At 35.9% G+C, this 22,995-nt stretch overlaps 1 protein-coding gene across 1 annotated transcript in view; it reads left to right on the top strand.

Annotated features, from left to right (window-relative positions):
• ADGRV1 (adhesion G protein-coupled receptor V1) overlaps positions 1 to 22,995 on the top strand; it is a 566,898-nt gene that overhangs the window by 163,649 nt on the left and 380,254 nt on the right. The window contains exons 54-62 of the mRNA XM_082378598.1: positions 911 to 1,057; positions 3,710 to 3,965; positions 5,547 to 5,749; positions 7,015 to 7,191; positions 7,561 to 7,743; positions 10,218 to 10,397; positions 13,509 to 13,673; positions 16,693 to 16,810; positions 18,683 to 18,806. Of these exons, the coding sequence (XP_082234724.1) occupies positions 911 to 1,057; positions 3,710 to 3,965; positions 5,547 to 5,749; positions 7,015 to 7,191; positions 7,561 to 7,743; positions 10,218 to 10,397; positions 13,509 to 13,673; positions 16,693 to 16,810; positions 18,683 to 18,806 (1,553 nt within the window). The remainder of the gene's footprint in view (positions 1 to 910; positions 1,058 to 3,709; positions 3,966 to 5,546; positions 5,750 to 7,014; positions 7,192 to 7,560; positions 7,744 to 10,217; positions 10,398 to 13,508; positions 13,674 to 16,692; positions 16,811 to 18,682; positions 18,807 to 22,995) is intronic.

The raw sequence follows: 22,995 nt of genomic DNA on the forward strand, positions 1-22,995 counted from the left end.
ATTTAAAAAAATCTTTATACTCTGTGTTCTTGCTGTATTGCCTACAGAGAAACAAAGGTTATTGTAAGAAGGGATTTTTTGGAGCATTAATTTTGAGGAAGCGTTCATTAAATGGCTGGCAAGAGAAGTTGCAGGCCTTGGGCAAAGAATGTTATAGTCACACAGAGGCAGAAATCAGTTTGGAACAAAGGAAAGAGGCTCAGAAGTATAGGTGAGAAGAAGAGAGTAAGAGATTCTTACATGAGGGAAAAGGATCGTTCTGGCAGGAAAAACAGTGGTAAAGACCATGAGCTAAGAATGAAACATCATCCATGGAAACATCACAGCCTATAGAAACGTTTCAGAGGATATGAATTTAAGGATAAGAGACTTTTGTAAATGATCAGTAAGAGCTCACTGCTTCTCATGATGTCATTACATTTGGGTGGGTCCTTGGGGACCATGTAGACCAAACACTTATTTTACAAACAGGAAACAAAGACCTAGAGGGATTGCCAGAGCTTAACATAGGGGAGGAAGAATATTTCTCTGTTCTTCTAACTCTCTCTATGACACTTCTGTTGTATAAGCTATTTATATGCTATGTATACTCCTTTTAAAAATGTGTATGCTTTCTGAGTATAAAAATAGTATGTTTATTGAAGAAAATTTGAAAAATATAGAACCTGGAAAAAAATCCTATAAAAATTAACCTTTTCATTTACTTTAACTTAGTCTTTTACTTATTCAGACATGCATGTTTTAAAGTAAAATCTTGGTCATCCTATATTACTGTTTTTTAAATATTGTTTTTTACATAATATGTCATGTTGCTTAGTACTGTGAAGTTTGCAAATGCATAATAGCATGACCTAAAAGTCTGCTTAGATGATTTCAAATAACCCCTTATGACTTCCTGTGTATTTTTCAGAATTCATTATATAAACAGGTGGAGGAAATGGAGCAAGATAGCCTAGTAACCTTGAACGTTGAACGCTTAAAAGGAACATATGGTCGTATAACTGTAGCGTGGGAAGCTGACAGAAGTATTAGTGATATATTTCCTACCTCAGGAGTGGTATGTAATTTACGAAATTATAGGAGAGTCACTTTTAAATTATGGTTACTATTGATGCATGAGACCAAACCCTGTCTTGTGGGTGAAGTGTTTGAGTTTGACCATGTCAGCATTGGATTCCTCCTAATCACCATAGAGAGGGATACAAGTTAAGGTTAGTTTTATTGTTGTGATTTTTCTTTTTTCCCTATAATACCAAAATTGTCTGTAAAAACATCATCCCTTTTGAGATTCAATACACTGGTTGGCCAAATTATGGATGTATTACACTGTCAGAAAGATAAAACTAATCCAGCTGGGGCTGGAAATGTGGTTTCGAGATTTGGGTAGAATAGAAGCAGTAAATAGGGAACAAGTCCAGTGAAATAACCAGAAGTATGGAAAAGTAGACCAGAGTTGCTGAGTGATGTAGGTTGAGTTTCCTATAAATAGACTCTGAGATTGAGAGTTGTGGGCCAAATGTTCATTGGGAAGAGCACGTATAAGGAAGTGAGGAAGGCAGTCATGTGCAGAGGGAGAAGTTGATCCACAGGGACAGTTGTCCCTCAGGTTGAGTTTTGGAGCTGAGCTTGTCCTTTGGACTTGTTTCCAGTTGGGGCGAGAGGATATAATGTTGCATCCTGTTTTAGCTGTCCTTGACCTCTGGTCATCTTTTGGTTGAGGCATAACCTGGGGTGAAATAGTTTGCTGCAGCTAAGGACAGTTCCCAGTGAGAAATACAGAAGCTGTTATTCCCAGCAGCTGGGGGATGCGTGCATCAGTCCCACAAAGGGATCTGGACAGAGGATCACATTATCTACTGTTGGAGGGTAGAAGACAATTGTGGCACAGGTTCAAGAATGGACTCAGAATGGGCCAGAGAAGTAAATGACTAACAAAGTGAGGATTCAAGGGGACTTTAGTTCCTAACTGGAAGATGGGTTCCTTGACTTGTCTTGGGTTTCATAGATTAATCTGTATATTTGGCCGAAATGCTTCTCTGAAGAGTGCTTTTAAAAGACCCCTCGTGGAATTGTCTCTAAAAAGGATGGGTGTATATTATGGTTCATCATTTCTTGGTTTCTGTATCATTTGAAAGGTGATTGAAGCTTCAGTGTCTTAAGAATATTATGGCAAATTTTCTTGCAGTGAATATTTACTTTATTCAAGCTACCAAAACTGTAAGTTCTATCTCTCAGGTGCTGTGTGTTCTGAATTATAATATGTTTCCCCAATTAATACTTCTTATATAAGCATGATTAAAATTATTTCTAATTTAAATACACAATAGTATCTTAGGTATGGACTGTATTTTTTAAAAATGTATTTATTTATTTTATTTTATTTATTTTTGGCTACATTGGGTCTTTGTTGCTGTGCACGGGCTTTCTCTAGTTGTGGCGAGCAGGGGCTACTCTTCGTTGCAGTGTGCGGGCTTCTCATTGTGGTGGCTTCTCTTGTTGCAGAGCATGGGCTCTTGGCATGCGGGCTTCAGTAGTTGTGGCGCACAGGCTCAGTAGTTGTGGCTTGTGGGCTCTAGAGCGCAGACTCAGTAGTTGTGGCACACGGGCTTAGTTGCTCTGCGGCATGTGGGATCTTCCCAGACCAGGGCTCGAACCCATGTCCCCGCATTGGCAGGCAGATTCTTAACCACTGCGCCCCCAGGGAAGCCCTGGACTGTATTTTGGAAGAGAATTATCTTATCCAAAGGTCAGTAAGTTCTGTAAAGGGCCAGATAGTAAATATTTTAGACGTTGAGGGCTATATGTTCTCTTTCCCAGCTATCAGCTTTGCCCTTGTAGCACAAGGGAAGCAATAGACAGTATGTTATCAAATGACCTTTTCTGTTTTCCAATAAAACTTAATTTATAAAAAATGGATTTGACCAAAGGGCAGTAGTTTTCTGACTCCTGATTTTATTAATAAAGCTCTTGAGTTTACATCCTGAAGTGCCTTCTCTAGGTAGAGAGATGAGTGTCAGCAAAATAGGCCTGTAATGCTAGTTTGAATTGTTGTAAATAGTTTGTATCCCTATTACTAGAGAATAAAGTCTGAGATGGGGAAAAAAGGGAAATGACATTCAAGAAGCAGACAGAAGCCCTATCAGAAAGGACTTCAGATGCTTTTAGCAAATTTAGGTTTGACTCTTCAGACAGTGGAGACACAGGAGGAGAGAGAGACTCTGATTTGTATCTCTGCCTATCTTTCTCTCTCTATTTCTATTTTGATTGATTCATTGTTAAATAATACATCTATTCAGAGTTTAGGTGAGGGAAGTAGCACTCCTAGCAAAAGTTCTGTAGAGAAAAATGTTTAAACTATATGCCACCTGCTTTTATGTTTTTAGATTTTTATATATGGTATCCAGGACTTAAATTTCCAGAAAGAGTATGTACTCAATATTTTATTAAGAAGGTAGGTTTCAGGATAGGACAGTTTGGCTATATGTTTTATTAGCTAAGTTTTAGCAGTGGTTTACTCTTTCTTTTTCCTAACAATCTTCTACTTCTCATGTGAAAGGCATTTGATTGATTTGTAGGATCATATTATGTCACTTAAATACCTCATTATTTAAGATATGGTCGATATTAAAAGATAATCTAACCTTTTGATATTCTTACTGTACAGTGATAAGTAGAATATAAATAAAATCTTCTTTCTTTAAAATTTTAGATTTCATTTTCTGAAGGCCAGGCACTGTCTACAATTACTCTGACTGTTCTTGCTGATGACCTACCAGAGTTGTCAGAGATTGTGATTGTAACACTCATCCGTATTATCACAGAAGGGGTTGAGGACCCATCAAAAGGTGCTACTGTTGATCAGAAAAGAAACAAGTCTGTGATAACCACTCTGCCCAATGACTCGCCCTATGGCTTGGTGGGCTGGCGTGCTGAGTTTCTCTTCGTTAGAGTGGCAGAGCCTAAAGGTAAATCCTGTTAAATATTTTTCAGGTTCTAGTAAGTTTTATTGGATGACTTAATTCTAATATTTACTAGGGATGTAAGTTTCTTTTTACATGATATTTTCCAGTTTGACAGGTCATACTCAATCCTTTTTTACTTTTTGTTTGTCTTTATTAAATTTCCTGATCATGTCATTACACAGTGATATGGCTATATGAAATACTTTTACTTTTTGAGACATTGCTGTCATAATAGAAATAATAATATTTTAGTAAATCATTGTAGTAGAAGTGTTTGGTTTTTATTTTACTTTCTCTTTGTCATTTTTGATATATCTGTTCTCTTTCCCCACTCAGATTTCTCCGCTATAGATTTTCAATAATTATAGAAAACAATGAGCAGCACAGAGAAATGCATGTGGTACTCGAGGTGTTAATTATTAAACCCAAAGCAGTAATTAGAATAATATTTTTTCTGTGAAGCGTAAGTGATCAGTGCCTCTTTTCCTGTTTCCTTTGAGCTTAGTGTTGACATCTTTGTCTAAATGACTATTCTTATCAACTGTAGAATAAATAGATTTTTATAGATAAAGGTCATTTGACTTATTTGAATAAAAGGTTATATATAATATATATGTATTAAGAATATGTGAAGGCGCTAAAATTTTCAGATAGGAACATGGACATCTTTCAAGAACCTTTTATTTAAAGAGTTGATGGAAAAAAATGGCATGTAATGATGCATCTAGGTCTTTATATATCTGTATATATCGGAATAGAAAGAACAATCTTAAAATAAAATGATCTGTTCATTTATCCATTCAACAATCATTTTTGAAGTACCTAGTAAGTACCAGAAATTGTGCTATGTGTTCTGGAAACAAAGACACGGTATTTGGTCATTAGAAATTCACAGACTGGTGGGGAAATTGACAAGCATTTTTTTCATTTATATAGCAAATTAAATTTTAAAAATCTAAGAAATGAAATAAAAAATACGTGCTGGGAAATACTTTGAACTTTGTGATAGCCACCTTTACTGTAAGAACGAAATTGCTCTTCTTCTAATGATTAGTTATTAAATGATGACTCTGTGTGCTTAATTTTGCATTTTCAAAGAATCTTCCTAGCATTTGTAATTAGCCCCTCTGCTCAACCAGCAGGTATGCACTTTCCTAAGATTTTCAGCAGTTTCTGTTAAAGTGCATGACATGTGCAACATAGGAGAGTGAATCAGAGTACCAAAAGTGAGGGTTTAGAACTGGGATATAATGCTAACAGCGTGTGGAGATTCTCAGCAGTTTCTGTTAAAGTGCATGACATGTGCAACATAGGAGAGTGAATTAGAGTACCAGAAGTGAGGGTTTAGAACTGGGATATAATGCTAACAGCGTGTGGTGATTCTCAGCACAACTTTGGAGACAAGGTGGATAAAACACTAAATACTCCTTGGGAGTATACATTGTCTTTGTTTTACCTCTCTTTTTTACCTGTCTTTACCCTTTACCTGAAAGGGGTAGTGCAGAGCATTCTATCCTAAGTGCTTGGAATAACATCAATAGCAAATAGAAAAGCTTACTTACTTAAGGCATGTCTGTCTCACAGAGAACATCACCACTCTTCAGTTACAAATTGTTCGAAATAAAGGACTGCTTGGAGACATAGCCATTCAGTTGGTTGCTAAACCCAATTTCTTACTGCACGTCAGTAATCAAGCCACTGAGAATGAAGATTATGTGCTACAAGAAACAATGATAATAATGAAAGAAAACATAAAAGAAACTTATGTCAAAGTTGCCATTTTGCCGGTGAGTCTAAGGCTGCAATGAATGTGATGTAAAATAGAGGAAAATACTCTTGAAGATAAAAATGTGATGCTCTTAAAGGTAAAATCTTTAAAAAGGGTGCTTTTTAAATATAAAGATACAAGTACTCTAATGCTCCCACCCACCCTAATATTTAATAATGAATGACTATTTGATAACTGAAAGATAAAATAACAAGTGTATTAATTGTTTATATTTATTTTTGAACTGGAATATTGTTTGAATGAACTTTGAAGCATTGAATCTGGATTGATTATGTGTCTGGTTGGATCCTCTATTCTGTTGCTTTGTTAGTTGTTTTCAACTAATGATTGAATGAATAAAATACCCAAGTCAATATGGTTATTTTTATTATTGGTTTTATAGGACGATGTTTTCATTCCATGATACAATCACTTGAATTAAGATTAGTCTTCAGATGGGGTTTAGATCTGGTTTTAGTGCTCTCGCTCTCTTTCTCTCCTTTGTCTAAAGAGAATGTGTATATACATCTGTAGTGATGCCCAAGAAACTGAAATTTGTTAATAGTATTATCACTAATATATAATTAAATATTGTATTTATATATTATAGTCCTACATATAATATTAATTATTATCATATCCTATTAAATGAATATAATATTGTATAATAATATTAGTGTTATTAATAGTGGTAATAGTGGTATTAGTGGTATTAGGTAATAGTGGCTTCTGGAGAGGACATTCTGGAAAGATGTAAGGGATGGGGCAGAGCGGAGGTTTCCTTTCCTTTTCACTAGGTATTCTTTCTATCTTTTGAAATTTTTTATTACCTATTGAAAAATAAGGTAACAATTTTTAAAAAGTTAATTAAAATATAGGATTATAATTAGATTTACAAGTCCAGAGCTTTCACTTTTTGAGATGTATGTAGCATTTACCAGTTTCTCCTAAATTGAGGGGATGTTATATATGTAAAACATATTCAGTAGGATGGGGTCAGAATTGTAGGCTAGATACTTTTAAAAAATTATTTTACTTGCTCATGAGTATGTGGCTTCCATTGAAACATCACTGATAAGCTTGAATATCTCCTAAGATTCTGAAGTTGTCAGTGGGGATGTACTAAAATATAAAAAGGAATCTTTTTTTATATGTGTGGTAGAGCTGCCCATGCCTGTGGACAGTCATTCTTTACTGAAAAATATTGTCTTTCCAATGCAAATTCAATATATTTAAAAAAATAAAACACCGTCTCTCTCCCCTCCCCCTGTTCCTTACCCCCAGGATGATGCCGCCGAGCTGGAGGAAGGGTTTATTGTCAACATCACTGAGGTGTACCTGGTGAACTCTCACTTCTCTGCAGGACAGCCAAGTGTGCGGAGGCCTGGGATGGAAATAGTTGAGATAATGATTGAAGAAAATGATGATCCCAGAGGAATATTTAAGTTTCATGTTACCAGAGTGAGAGGAACTTTCACGTATTTATAGTAATAACAAAAGCTTGTACCTGCTGATTTGGCCAGTGTCATTTATTTTCTGAAAAATAATTGACTTTTCTTGTAGGTATTAACAAATACCCGTCTTAAAGTTTTTCTTATAGCCTAACTCTCAGTTCTCTTTGAGCTAGAACAAAGGATTAAGCAAGTTTGTTTACATTGCATTTAAATGTAAGAGTTCTGAAGACCGAATATGCATACTTATAGTCAACTATTGATTTCTACTTTGAAGAGTGAAGTATAAGAACTAATAGTAGAAATAATAAATTTAGAACGTGATGACTTATATGAATTACTTTTGTCTTGCATTTTAACTTATATTCTTTATTAAAAGGATATTGGTGGAGTTTTTACTGCCTATGAGGTACCTCCACCCCTGAACATTCTTCAAGTTCCTGTAATCCGGCTGGCTGGAAGCTTTGGGGCAGTAACTGTTTATTGGAAAGCAACACTGGACAGTGCTGGCCTGGAAGACTTTAAGCCATCTCACGGGATTCTTGAATTTGCAGATAGACAAGTATGCTAGTTATGGACATATTAACATTTTTTGGTTGTACTTGAAACATTTTATAGGCATCCACCAAATGAATGTGTAGTAGTGATTGCTGAATGTATTAAATTCTAAATTTCCATGTCAAGCCAACAGAGATATCATTAGTTAATGTATAATTTTTTAATGGACAGGGGAAGAGAATATAAATAGGCAAGAATCTTACCCTCTCTGAAATTCCCCACCTTACTCTATTTTAAATAGAAGTTATAAAATGATAATAACTGGCTTGGAAGTGTCTAAGAATGTATAAAATACTGCCTGATGAACTAGACTATTCCTATGAACTTCAGGTTCTTTTATTCTATTTATTTCTTAATGATTATAAACATAAAATTTTTTTAGGATTTGCAGTAAAAGTGTATGCATTTATTACTAAAGACATTTATTATTATGTACATTTATTATTACCCAAAGATTTTTTTTTACAATTAAAAAACACTAAAATGATAGAAAAGGAACAAAGTAGTTAAAACTGGAAAAAATTGAAGAACAGTATTCTAGATTTGGGCCAACCAATCTTAAAAATTATAAAATATTCCTTAAAAATTGTAAGCTTGTGAACTGGGCATTTTGCAATATGTAAGAATAAGGTGTTTTGATAAATTTTTAAATCAGTAAGTGGAAAAAGCATGTGAACAACCATGAAAATGTTAGTAACTTCAAATAGCAGTATCTATTTACATGCAGTCTGATTTTGCCTGCACAGATTTGCACAGTGGGCATCAACTTATTAGTTGCCGTTAGGGGGATAGTAATTACTGCTAAAAGATAAGCATACAGATCTAGATTTTCCTACATATAAAGGTCTATTGTTAATATTTGAAATCATGAGATTTTAACAAATTTAAGACTTTAAAACATTTCCTACTAAAAGGAGGGGAAATGCAGATTTTCATGTTAAAAGTAGAAACAAATAAATTGATTTTTCATTGAAGTAACCTTCCAACTTTATATTATCAGGACTTTATTCTTTTCATGAAGTTAAAGTCCCATCACTTAGCAGCACCCTTAGGATCATCATTATTCTTAAATTTAACATCCTGTAGGGAAAGTATTCTGTGTTCTACAGTACTGATTTGAGGTGCATTTTGACAAGCTTATATTTTAGCATTTGATTTTGTTCAGGTTTCTCTTTCTCTGAATGTGACGTCCAGATTTCTCACTTTTCTCTGTTATTATATTAAAGGTGGATTTAGGTAGGAAAACTTAATTTTTTGATAAATGTCTGTGTCATTTCCCTTTGGGATACAGAAAAATATTTTAAATATGGACATAGAGCTGGGATATTTTTATGACTAATAGTGAAATCACAAGCTGGACCAAAGTTTTACTCATTTATAAGTTATAAAAACTTTTAACATAGATCCAGACAGATGAATGAACTCCTGATCACAAAGTTCTAAAAACATGAAATTTGGGTTTTCTTCCTGCCTGTCTTTTCCCCTACATTACAAGAACAGTAATTTGAAACCGAAGGGATTTATTCTAGTTACAGAAGACAGTAATAATTTATATGGTACCATTTTATATCAGGTCGTATTAATGCTAAGTATACTGAAATTTATGTTTGTGCAGTGGTTATTGGAGCCTGCATGACATTTTAAATATTTTTCTTCAAGAATAAGCCTTCAGGGCTTCCCTGGTGGTGCAGTGGTTGAGAATCTGCCTGCCAATGCAGGGGACACGGGTTCGAGCCCTGGTCTGGGAAGATCCCACATGTCGCGGAGCAACTAGGCCCGTGAGCCACAACTACTGAGCCTGTGCGTCTGGAGCTCGTGCTCCGCAACAAGAGAGGCCGCGACAGTGAGAGGCCCGCGCACTGCGATGAAGAGTGGCCCCCGCTCGCCGCAACTAGAGAAAGCCCACGCACAGAAACGAAGACCCAACACAGCCAAAAATAAATAAATAAATAAAATTAAAAAAAAAAAAAAAAGAAAGAAACAATTCTTAAAAAAAAAAAAAGAATAAGCCTTCATTGGTTTTTTGAATCTATAAATTATCCTATATTTTATTACATGTATAATTTCCTTTATCTTGGAAACAATAGACTGAAAAGTTTTGACTTTGAAATACTATAAATATATGACTTCTTTTTTTTTTTTAATTTTTAAATTTTTATAGAAAATTTTTGGCCGTACTGCACGGCTTCTGGGATCTTAGTTCCCTGACCAAGGGTTGAACCCAGGCCCTCGGCAGTGAGAGCGCAGAGTCCTAACCCCTGGGCCGCCAGGGAATTCCCTAACTTTAAAATAGTATTATGAACACCACAGGCAAAAGTTCCTGCTTTTTTCTTTGGTACTATGTTTCTAAGTTTCAACTAAAAAGTTAAAATGTATGCGATCAAAAATTGCTATTACATTTTACCCTCTCTGCCTCTCTCCCTCCCTTTTTCCTTCTCTCCCTCCCTCTTTTCCTTCTTTCTTTCTTTTCTTTTATAGGTTATTGCAGTGATAGAAATCACCATAATTGATGATGCTGAATTTGAACTCGTGGAGATATTCAATATTTCCTTAATCAGGGTGGCTGGAGGTGGCAGACTTGGAGAAGATGTTGTGGTAACTGTTGTTATTCCACAGAATGATTCTCCATTTGGAGTGTTTGGATTTGAAGAAAAGACTGTAAGTGAAATGTATCAGGAAAGGGGGTGCCTTCCCCTAGGCTAATTTTTCGTGTAATTTATAGTAGAAAGGTCTTTTTCTTTTTTAAAAAAAAACTCTGCATTAGTCTTTACTTGCAGTTCTTTTCTCAAGACTCTTTTGAGTTGGCTGTTGAATTAGCGGCCAATCTGCAAACCTGTGCACACAGTTTGATAGTAGTGAGAGCTCTTAACATCAGGCAGTTACAAAGGGGTGTAATAGACTACGAGGTACTTTTTGTCTATACATGCTGTTCTGTACCGGCTCTGCTACCAGGCTGCCATCCTGGTTACGAGGCAAGATTCTGTCATGCTCCGGTTTTACACCCCAGGAATGGATTTAGCTGAGGAGGGATTTATATTCCCCACCTTTCAGGCCCTCTATCTTGATTTATATTGAACAAAACACTACAGTCACCCCAGCTCCTGTGTTTCTCTGTGTTTCTTCTCTCTCTCCCCTCTTACTTCTCATTGGCTGCCTACTTCTAAGACCTGCAAGAGTGAGCCTAATTATTATTGGTTCAACCCCTGAGAGAGAAAAAGAAGCTTTGGCTAGTACAAAATTATCTCTCTAACTATACAATGAGGTGCTATAAACTATATCATAATTATTATGACATAATGATTGTATCATCATCATTATGACTTTACCTTTCAAAGGAAATTTCAAGATGAAATAATCATACAAATATTTAGATAGACACAGCAACTTTTTGGCTCCTTTGTCACCATTCCCTTTATTTAATCACTTATAGGTAATCAGTAATTCACCATAGATCATTTTAAATAATAGAAAATTGTTCTAATGCCTATTGTCTTTACTGTTCAGTGGATGCAAGGCTAGACCTGCAGCTTGGCTATCAGGGCTGGGCTTCCTAGATGCTCCAAAATTTAGATAAACCCTAATAATTGCCTAATTATTTGATCATTGAAATTTCAACTTCATAAGAAAATGGAAACTATAAAAGGAACAGAACCCTTCTACTGCTGTAGCCTATTTGAGACTCTTTCTTCCTTGAGAAAGGAATGAGCAGAAATAAGTGTTTGTAAAGAGTGGTAGATTCACAAAAGAGTAGCTGTGAATGTTTTCTAGGCAACCTAAAAAGTCTGGAAAATACAAGATGTATAAAGAAAAGAGTAAAAGTACCCATAATATTATTGCTCTAAGATAGATATCACTAGATTTTGTCATATTTCCATCCAGGCCTTCTTTGCATATATGCAGAGAAATATTTTAATATATACGAGTATGAAATTTATTTTTAGAAAATGTATTAAATGTACTAAAAATGTATTCTCTATTACGTTCTGAGGTTAGATAAAAGGTTCAGGGTTTAAGTAGTCCAACCTCCAACTGATGAAATGTTATAATAATGTTTTTGCTTTTAACTTTGTCACACTTTTGGACTTAGCCATTGGATGGTATATTTACAGGTTTCTCTCACCTTTTGAGAAAATGAAAGAGTTATGCTACTATTCGTAAATAATTTCTGTTTATTCATTCTATCTTAACTACTGTCGTAAACCTTACCGCAATAACTTAGTGCATCCTTGATCTGGGAACTACTGTCTTATTGTAATAGCCTCAGATTTCCAACTTGTCTTATAGTCTAAAAGTAAGATTTACGGTACCCAAACCCTTGTTGTGAGGAGTGAGTTGATACATGTAAAGCACATATAATTGGGCTTTACCCTCAATAGGTGTCAATTGCTGTTTTAATTGTTGATAATATTAGTAGTAGCTTGTGGCTCAGCCCTTTGTGGCTACTTTCCTTGTATCCTATCTTTCTTATAGCCAATAGCTCTTGATAACTTGGAGTTTATCTTTTAACCTGTATCTAAGATACACAATATTGTGCGCATAGTGAACATTCTGGTAGCATTATTTGGTGAGACAGATTATATTCAGAACTGAAGAACACTGAGAAAGGATTATTGCTATTAATCTGTCAAAATTAATAAGCTTCTCACAGGGCAATGTGCTGAGTATACCAAAACACTGGGAATAACAGAGACTCCTGGAAATATGCTTGTGAAACTGAAACTAGAATATTATTATCTATGGAAACGAAAAGGGCTTATATACGCAGTTTGTTTAAAATGGATTTTTTTTCTTTCTCACTTTGCTTTTTTCTTACTTGATATTTCTGGTGTCTGAGGAGTGCTTTGAACAGCACTGCGTGTGGAGTCAAAACATCTGAACTAAATCCCAGGCTCCTTTTCTCCAAATACATGTATATCTGTGCTCCTCAGCTTTCTTAGAGTTTTTGTGAGGCTTAAATAAGATAAAGTATGTGCAAGAACTGACACATAATAGAACCTCAGCAAATATCAGTTGGCTCCAAATCCCTACTCTTGGCACCAATGCAAAATCTCATGAAAAAAGAACCCAACAAGATTGAATTATACACTCGTTAAGTGTCTTTCTTGAAAATGGAAAGCATTGTGTTATATTTTTGTATTTACATAACAAGTGCATAGTATAGGCTCAGTTTGGACTTTGCTTCACAGAGTCAATATGTGTAATTCATATTAGGTCTGTATTATGTGGGGAGCCTGACTGCCATAAAAAGAACCCCCAAAATCTCAGTTCCTTAATATAATAAGAGTTTATTTGTTCTTTATGCAAAAGTCCTACATCAGTGTTCCTAGTTGGAGTCTTATGGACACCTCTTCTCCAACTGGCATCTCAGGCACCAGGGTTTCTCCATCTGTGACTCTGTCCTCCTCTAGTCATCCAGCAAATGGAGGAAGAGGGAATGTGGAAGATTGTGTGGGAAGTTGATGGTCAGACTATGATTAGCATACTTCACTTCTGCCTGTATTCTTTTGGCCAGAATTCAGTCACAAGCTCCACCTAATTGCAAAAGGGGCTAGGAAATGCCAAGTAGCTGAGTGTCTAGGGAAAAAAGGGAATGGGATTTGGTGAAACATTTTTTTTCTGCCACATGATTGTAACATGCTGTGATTAGAGTTCTAAATTCAAAAATTGCAGTCATTGAGAAGAGAAATGAGATTCTGTTTGTTCTTCCTGCTGCTTTTTGCTCTTTTTTTTTTTTTTTTTTTTAACTTTACTGGATTTTCTTTTTTTCAGGTAATGGTTGATGAATCCCTTCTGTCTGATGACCCTGATTCGTATGTGACATTGACAGTTGTCCGGTCCCCAGGAGGAAAAGGAGCCATCCGACTTCAGTGGACCATAGATGAGATGGCTAAAGATGATCTCAGTCCTTTGAATGGGACACTTCATTTTGATGAGGTATAATCGTCATCAAGACTCCTGTAGTTTTTCTCTAACTTGTCTTTGTTTGATTTTCTGAATGTTTTGAAATCATATGCACCGTGGAGAAAAATCACAGACACACACACACACACACACACACATGCACACACACACAACCCCCACCCCAAGATGTCTGAAATTTAATTCAGACACTACCTACATCCCACCCTTAAACTGCTCTTTTCTTGACATATCCTACCCTGATTGAGGGCAAAACCAGTCAACCAAGCCAGACATCTGGGTGTCATCCCCATCTCTACCCATTCTGTAACTCTTGCATATATTTGACAACTGAGTTTAGTCAGTTTTCCCTTTTAAATACCCTTTCTGTTCCTCCTACTCTGTCATGGCTGTGACAATCCGTGCCTCCATCATCTTTCCTTGGATGGTCTTTTAACTGATATTCCCACTCCAAGTCTTTTCCCTTTTCTGTCCAGTATCCGTGCCACTGAGTAGGGTTATTTTTCTATAAGGAAGATCTCGTTATGCCACCCCCTGCTTAAAATGATCCAGTGGCGGCGTCTTACCCACAGAACGTCAGGCTCTGAAATGTGGAACACAGAGCCTCTCGGAGGGAATCCTGGCTGTACCTTCCTCCCAGTTAATCTGAGCACAGAGTTTCACTGTGAATGCCGTGTAACCAGAACCAAGTAGCATTTATCTATCAACCTCTGAACTCTTTTTCCCTGGAAGGAGGGATGGACAGATGGAAGAGAATTGACAGGCTGATTCTTAAATCCATATGGAAATGCAAAAGACCAAGAATAGTCTCAGAAACTCACAAAGAAGAATGGAGGGTGCCCTTCCCTAACTAAACTTAAGATAATATGTAGCACAGGTAAATGTGACAGTATGATATTGGCTCTGGGATAGACAAATAGACCAAAGAGAAGAAACTGGAGAGTCCAGATTTATCAGTCTTTTATGGTTTTTGCTTTCATGTTTGCATAAATCTTTCCTAAATTAGTAAAAACTAAAGCAAAAGGAAATTAGTTAAAAACCAGAAAAACAGTAGAACTGATGAATAAGTTTTTTAAAAAGCAACAAAAAATAACCTCACAAAATAAGAACAAGCAAGAAAGAACCATTAAAAGGGAAAGTATAAAATTTTAAGAGATTACTTTGTACGTATCTAGACAAATGAATGTAAACATCTATATGAAGTTGACTCTAATAGGTAAATAGTAGTTATAGAAAGTCTAAGCAGATGAATTTCCATAAACGAAATAGAATTTAAAAAATTAAATAGGAGAGTAGAAGGTCCCCAAGGTGGATTTCTAAAAGAAATGTGACCAGATGATCCCAATGAAACATGGTCAATCTATTTTTTTTTTGAGTCTATTGACCTTTTATCAGAGCTTTCAACACCAAACAACACAAAAGCAAATACTTTTTTTTCATTCAGTTTTCTAATAGGTGATGAATAAATTAATCGGTGATGCCCTCTGGCAATCCATTTGCCACTTAGATATTCTGCCACCATTTTTGAGGTGTTGGTTACTCTAATGGAATTAAAGATCTCAAGCCAGATGGCACAGTTATTTCATCCACTCATTTCTTAGGTTCTGATATGCAATAGCTCAAGAAACATCTCGGTTGCATGCCCTAAACCTCTATAAACTTCTCATTTGGCATGAGAAGAATTTAGAAATTACTTTGAAATTTCTTTAAAGATTTTCCATAGTAATAATGAGCAGTCATTTCCCAGTTACTACATCTACTTCCCAGATGATTAGAAAGATTTTCTGGTGTTGAGCAGGATATCCGTACCAAAATGGCAAATAGTCTGATCTTTTACCCCAGGGAATAAGGCCATCCTTGTTCAGAGTACTGCATCAGGAGGGGTGAGTTTGTGGGTCACCCTGGACTTGACCCATCTCCATCTTGTTCTTTGCTTGCCAACCTGGTGCGTTCCATGTACCTCTGCATAATAGCTTTATTGTTCTTGTATACTCAGCTACTGGCATATCTATGTCTCCATTCTAACAAATGGCTTTGTAGCTAAGCACATAGTTCAGAGCCGCTAATTGACAATGTGCAGAGAGTAAAAGGGATGGGAGTGATTCATTGCATCCCAGGAATTATAGATTTTCCATGAGTGCATTTAATAAGGTCTGAGGCAGGAAGTATACATTTTCCTAGCAACTCTTATAAAATTTTTAAGAAGTACAGTTACTGTAAAATAGAAAAAAAGGACTCTTACGAAGAGAGGACAGCTTGAGTGAAGAGATTAGAATAATGCTTTTAATAATAAAAATCTCAAAGAAAAGATGCGATTGCGGAACTAAGATGTACATAAGAAGCAATAAACAGCAGAATTCAAACTGTAGAAAATTAATCGGTGATGCATAGGGCAAATTCGAGTTTTTTTTATCAGCATACGGAGGAGGCGGTAAAGATAAAAGTGATTTCTGTCACGGTTATGTCTCGAAGTATTAAGCTGGTTGTCTTCTATATATTTGCTTTTCCTATTCTTTCTCTTCCAGCCTACACTGAAAACTTAGCACATGTTCCAAGAAATTACTGAGCTAAGTTTAAGCCAAGAGAGGGAAGGAATAATAGTGAAAATGCTTGAGATCAACACCTATGGAAGGAATGGGAAGGAAGCAGGAGTGGGTAGAGGGCAAGGAGTAAAAATGGGTAGTAGAAAGATAACCTTTATAAGTATTAAACCTATGACATTCATCTATTTACATCATGCTGTGACCATTTAATTCTAAGTGATCGAACTTTCAATGGTTGAAAATTTTCAGGAAATTTAAAAGTTGTGTTAACATTTCCCCCCTTTTTCCTATTACGAACCTTAATCGGATTTATGCTCAGAGCTAATTTTTACATAGTAATTCTCTCTAGCAGAAACCCATAATTACAGGGCACAGAAAGGACACACTTTAAAAAATGCTTATGCACATAAATGTTATTCTGCTAATGAGAACATTTGAAACTCAACTTTGGTCAATCTGGAAAATGTGTTATTCCTCCTCATTTGATGTAGACTGAGTCCCAGAAGACCATTGTGTTGCACACACTTCAAGATGCCATGTTGGAGGAGGACAGGAGTTTCACCATTCAGCTGGTACCAGTTGATGAGGTAGAAATATCTCCAATAAAAGGTAAGAGAAGTCGACATTTTTGGAAATTAAAAAGTAGATTTTTAGAAAAACGTAACCAGATAATCAATAGTTACAAAGATAGGTAGTATTTGTTTTTATAATTCCTAAAACGTTTTCTAAATCATAAAGATGTCATTTCCTACTTGTATAACAGCTAAAGACTTTTTAAAGCTAAAATTACCATACCCATTGTTGGTAAGGTCATACGCCAAAGACTTCATACTACTTAGCTGTGTGATTTTTAAAAAGATAAAGATGTTTGTTTTAGCAGTGTTTATAAAGTAAAATAGGAAAGCTTCTTAAATGATCCTACAGTAGGAGACTGGTTAAATGTAACAGAATACTATGCAACTATTCAAAAAATGTGGCAGAAAAAGCCTTACTTACATTAAAATTAAGAACACTTCATTACATGGATAATTGTTACATTAATAAAATAGGCTTTGTAACAACATGTTCATTGTAATCCCCTTTTTGTCATGTGCATGTCATAAACATGTTTGGAATTATTTGAAATGTCGATAGTGGTTTTTGATTACCTATATTTTCTACACCTACTTACAATGATCACATGTTACTTTTGTAATAAAATGTTATTTTAAAACTTAGCATCTTATTATGTCTCTTTCAGCCTATCTATTGCCTATTTTGATAAGAAAGTAATTACTTAGATTTTGACATTTCAGGAACAGGCATCATAATTCTCACTTGCCTATGGTCCATGTGAAAATTTGTTTCTTAGGTCTGGAGAGAAAGGATTACTGGAGCTAAGATGGTTTCATTATAGTACAAATAGTAATAACCATAAAAAATGGCCCAGCAACTTTGATATGAAAGCTTAGTTACTGTTGCATGTCCTTTTTTGCCATCAAGAACTTCATCCTATGCAAGGGTTCGTGGTCAAAGAAGCAGAATTCCGTGGCTGAGGAAATTTGCAGAATTGTAGAGAGTATTGTGTACTGTCACCTATGATATCACGTAGGGTAGTTACTCCTTTTGCATTTATATCTAGAGTACTTCCAGCAAGCATTTGAGGGATTCATATCTTTGCATTATATTCTTCCATAAGTTTTAAGTCAGCTCAGTTGTCTACATCGTGTTAAACGTCAGGGTTGATATTATATAGACTAATTAGACGCAAAAACAAGAATATAACAGTGGATCAAGGTAAATCATTTGTTAATATAAAAAATTCATAATATATTTCTAACTGTGACATACTTGCACTTGACAAACCACTCTTGATCCCATTAATCCATTGCCAAAGAAACTGATAGTATAGTAATCCAATCCTTTGTTTCATTAAACTCTAATGTGTGCTTCTGGAAACAATTTTATTTAAGTTACTGCTAAATTATGATATGAATACTCAAATTACTTGATATGGTTTTTATTTCCATTTTAGTAGGAATACTTGACACATTTTATAAACACTTACAAGCAAATGGTAGAGTCAGAAAATTAAAAATAAAAAAGGGCCCCCAAGAATTCTAGCTTTTGCTACATAGCTAATAGATACAGCCACATAGCCAATTTCAGTGAGCTACAAAATGGTTACTGTAGAAGTGGATTAATGCACATGGTAGAAGAGTACTTACTTATCATGGGAGTGATAGTGGAAGTACTGCGCACTTTATCCCTTTCATTAAAATGTGATCTTGGGCAAGTCATTTGCCTTAGTGTCTTCAATGCCTCTCTGTGCCTAAATATCTGCGCTGGTAAAATGAGGATAATATTAGTACCTAACTTATATGATTGTCATGAGGATTAACTCACAAGATTAGTATATGTAAAGCCCTTAGAACATTGCCAGGCATGTACTAAGTGAATCCATGTGTTTTCTACATAAGTGGTATATCATCTTCAACTCAGGTAGCGCATCAATAATCATTCGAGGAGATAAGGGAGTGTCAGGAGAAGTTGGGATAGCTCCATCATCTAGGCACGTCCTCATTGGGGAACCCTCAGCAAAATATAATGGTACTGCTATTATCAGGTAAGGGTTTCCTAATTTTTGTTTGCCTATGTTAGGGTTTTGAAGTTTTTTTTAAATAATTAGCATTATTAATTAAATACATTGTTCTCAATACAGACATATTCTTCAGGCATTGTCTTTTTATATATTTGTAAAATCCTGTGGAGAGTAGAACATATTTTTGATAAAAACTGAAGGTATGTTTTGAGTTATCTTGACGTTAGATCATGAGAAGTTTTCTTTTTTTTTTTCAACAACTTTATTGGAGTATAATTGCTTTACGATGGTATGTTAGTTTCTGCTGTATAACAAAGTGAATCAACTTTACATATACATACATCCCCATATCTCCTCCCTCTTGTGTCTCTCTCCCACCCTCCCTATCCCACCCCTCTAGGTGGACACAAAGCACCGAGCTGATCTTCCTGTGCTATGTGGCTGCTTCCTACTAGCTATCTACTTTACATTTGGTAGTGTATATATGTCCATGCCACTCTCACACGTTGTTCCAGCTTACCCTTCCTCCTCCCCATGTCCTCAAGTCCATTCTCTATGTCTGCGTCTTTATTCCTGTCCTACCCCTAGGTTCTTCAGAACCATTTTTTTTTTTTTTTTTAGATTCCGTATATATATATGTGTTAGCGTATGGTATTTGTTTTTCTCTTTCTGACTTACTTCACTCTGCATGACAGTCTCTAGGTGCATCCACCTCGCTACAAATAACTCAATTTTGTTTCTTATTATGGCTGAGTAATATTCCATTGTATATATGTGCCACATCTTCTTTATCCATACATCTGTCGATGGACACTTAGGTTGCTTCCATGTCCTGGCTATTGTAAATAGAGCTGCAATGAACATTGTGGTGCACGACTCTTTTTGAAGTATGGTGTTCTCAGGGTACATGCCCAGTAGTGGGATTGCTGGGTCGTATGGTAGTTCTATTTTTAGTTTTTTAAGGAATTTCCATACTGTTCTCCATAGTGGCTGTATCAATTTACGTTCCCACCAACAGTGCAAGAGGGTTCCCTATTCTCCACACCCTCTCCAGCATTTATTGTTTGTAGATTTTTTGATGTTGGCCATTCTGACCAGTGTGAGATGATACCTCATTGTCGTTTTGATTTGCATTTCTCTAATGATTAGTGATGTTGAGCATCCTTTCATGTGTTTGTTGGCAATCTGTATATCTTATTTGGAGAAACGTCTGTTTAGGTCTTCTGCCCATTTTTGGATTGGGTTGTTTGTTTTTTTGATATAGAGCTGCATGAGCTACTTGTAGATTTTGGAGATTAATCGTTTGTCCATTGCTTCGTTTGCAAATATTTTCTCACATTCTGAGGGTTGTCTTTTCGTCTAGTTTATGGTTTCCTTTGCTGTGCAAAATCTTTTAAGTTTCATTAGGTCCCATTTGTTTATTTTGTTTTTATTTCCATTTCTAGGAGGTGGGTCAAAAAGGATCTTGCTGTGATTTATGTCATGCAGTGTTCTGCCTGTGTTTTCCTCTAAGGGTTTTATAGTGTCTGGCCTTACATTTAGGTCTTTAATCCATTTTGAGTTTATTTTTTTGTATGGTGCTAGGGAGTGTTCTAATTTCATTCTTTACATGTAGCTGTCCAATTTTCCCAGCACCACTTATTGAAGAGGCTGTCTTTTCTCCACTGTATATTCTTGCCTCCTTTATCAAAAATAAGGTGACCGTATGTGTGTGGTTTTATCTCTGGGCTTTCTATCCTGTACCATCAATCTATATTTCTGTTTTTGTGGCAGTACCATACTCTCTTGATTAGTGTAGCTTTGTAGTATAGTCTGAAGTCCGGGAGCCTGATTCCTCCAGCTCTGTTTTCTTTCACAAGATTGCTTTGGCTATTCGGGGTCTTTTGTGTTTCCATATCAATTCTAAGGTTTTTTGTTCTACTTCTGTAAAAAATGCCATTGGTAATTTGGTAGGGATTGCATTGAATCTGTAGATTGCTTTGAGTAGTGTAGTTATTTTTGCAATTGTTGCTTCTTCCAATCCAAGAACATGGTATATCTCTCCATCTGTTTATATCATCTTTAATTTCTTTCATCAGTGTTTTATAGTTTTCTGCATACAGGTCTTTTGTCTCCCTTGGTAGGTTTATTCCTAAGTATTTTATTCTTTTTGATGCAGTGGTGAATGAGAGTGCTTCCTTAATTTCTCTTTCAGATTTTTCATCATTAGTGTATAGGAATGCAAGAGATTTCTGTGCATTAATTTTGTGTCCTGCAACTTTACCAAATTCATTGATTAGCTCTAGTAGTTTTCTGGCGGCATCTTTAGGATTCTCTATGTATACTATCATGTTGTCTGCAAACAGTGACTGTTTTACTTCTTCTTTTCCACTTTGTATTCCTTTTATTTCTTTTTCTTCTCTGATTGCCGTGGCTAGGACTTCCAAAACTATGTTGAATAATAATGGTGAGAGTGGACATCCTTGTCTTGTTCCTGATCTTAGAGGAAATGCTTTCAGTTTTTCACCATTGAGAATGATGCTTGCTGTGGGTTTGTTGTATATGGCCTTTATTATGTTGTGGTAGGTTCCCTCTATGCCCACTTTCTGGAGACTTTTTATCATAACTGGGTGTTGAATTTTGTCAGAAGCTTTTTCTGCATCTATTGAGATGGTCATATGGTTTTTATTCTTCATTTGTTAATATGGTGTATCACATTGATTGATTTGCATGTATTGAAGAATCCTTGCATCCCTGGGATAAATCCCACTTGATCATGGTGTATGATCCTTTTAATGTGTTGTTGGATTCTGTTTGCTAGTATTTCGTTGAGGATTTTTGCATCTATATTCATCAGTGATATTGGTGTGCAATTTTCTTTTTCTTTTTTTTTTTTTAAAGCTAGTCTTTTTTTTTTTTATTTATTTATGGCTGTGTTGGGCCTTCGTTTCTGTGCGAGGGCTTTCTTTAGTTGCGGCAAGTGGGGGCCACTCCTCATCGCGGTGCGCGGGCCTCTCACCGCCGCGGCCTCTCCCGTTGCGGAGCACAGGCTCCAGACGCGCAGGCTCAGTAATTGTGGCTCACGGGCCCAGTTGCTCCGTGGCATGTGGGATCTTCCCAGACCAGGGCTCGAACCCGTATCCCCTGCATTGGCAGGCAGACTCTCAACCACTGCGCCACCAGGGAAGCCCCAATTTTCTTTTTTTGTAGTATCTTTGTCTGGTTTTGGTATCAGGGTGATGGTGGCCTCATAGAAGGAGTTTGGGAGTGTTCCTTCCTCTGCAATTTTTTGGAAGAATTTGAGAAGGATGGGTGTTAGCTCTTCTCTAAATATTTGATAGAATTCACCTGTGAAGCCATCTGGTCCTGGACTTCTGTTTATTGGAAGATTTTTAATCACAGTTTCAATTTCATTATTTGTGATTGGTCTGTTCATATTTTCTATTTCTTCCTGGTTCAGTCTTAGAAGGTTATACCTTTCTAAGAATTTGTCCATTTCTTCCAGGTTGTCCATTTTATTGGCATAGAGTTGCAAGTAGTAGTCTCTTAGAATGCTTTGTATTTCTGTGGTGTCTGTTATAACTTCTCCTTTTTCATTTCTAATTTTATTGATTTGAGTCCTCTTCCTCTTTTTCTTGATGAGTCTGGCTAATGGTTTTTCAATTTTGTTTATCTTCTCAAAGGACCAGCTTTTAGTTTTATTGATCTTTGCTATTGTTTTCTTTGTTTCTATTTCATTTATTTTTGCTCTGATCTTTATGATTTCTTTCCTTCTACTGACTTTGGGTTTCGTTTGTTCTTCTTTCTCTAATTCCTTTAGGTGTAAGGTTAGATTGTTTAGTTGAAATTTTCTTGTTTCTTGAGGTAGGCTTGCCTTGCTGTAAACTTCCCTCTTAGAACTGCTTTTGCTGCATCCCACAGGTTTTGGATCATCGTGTTTTCATTGTCATTTGTCTCTAGGTATTTTTTGATTTCCTCTTTGATTTCTTCAGTGATCTCTTGACTATTTAGTAACATATTGTTTAGCCTCCATGTGTTTGTGTTTTTTACGTTTTTTTCCCCTGTAATTCATTTCTAATCTCATAGCGTTGTGGTCAGAAAAGATGCTGGCTATGATTTCATTTTTCTTAAATTTACTGAGGCTTGATTTGTGACCCAAGATGTGATCTATCCTGGAGAATGTTCCATGTACACTTGAGAAGAAAGTGTAATCTGCTGTTTTTGGATGGAATGT

Source organism: Balaenoptera borealis (assembly GCF_965194805.1).
Source record: "Balaenoptera borealis genome assembly, chromosome: 2".
NCBI lineage: Eukaryota > Metazoa > Chordata > Mammalia > Artiodactyla > Balaenopteridae > Balaenoptera > Balaenoptera borealis.